The 206-nt window shown below is 67.5% G+C and overlaps 1 protein-coding gene across 1 annotated transcript in view; it reads right to left on the reverse strand.

The window, feature by feature from the left end:
• kek5 (leucine-rich repeat, immunoglobulin-like domain-containing kekkon 5 protein) overlaps positions 1–206 on the reverse strand; it is a 266,130-nt gene that overhangs the window by 1,848 nt on the left and 264,076 nt on the right. The window contains exon 8 of the mRNA XM_018452110.1: positions 3–206. This exon is cut by the window's right edge and continues 58 nt beyond it. Within this exon, the coding sequence (XP_018307612.1) occupies positions 3–206 (204 nt within the window). The remainder of the gene's footprint in view (positions 1–2) is intronic.

Genomic DNA, 206 nt, shown 5'->3' on the forward strand with positions numbered 1-206 from the left:
CCGCCGCCGGTGTTATCATTTGCTGACTAGGCAGACGCGTGCTGTCAGGCGCTGTTGACGCCTGGCTAGTTGGCGATGCACCGCGACCGCCAGAGAAGGCCAGCAGGTCCGGCGGATATTGTCGGTGGTGGTAACCGGCACCCCCGCGCGGCAATGTGCCACCGCCGCCTCCGTTGCCACCCCCGTCGAGTTCCGGTGTGGCTCCC

The sequence above is a fragment of the Mycetomoellerius zeteki genome, unplaced genomic scaffold (assembly GCF_001594055.1).
Source record: "Mycetomoellerius zeteki isolate Tzet28-1 unplaced genomic scaffold, Tzet1.0 scaffold108, whole genome shotgun sequence".
Classification (NCBI taxonomy): Eukaryota; Metazoa; Arthropoda; class Insecta; order Hymenoptera; family Formicidae; genus Mycetomoellerius; species Mycetomoellerius zeteki.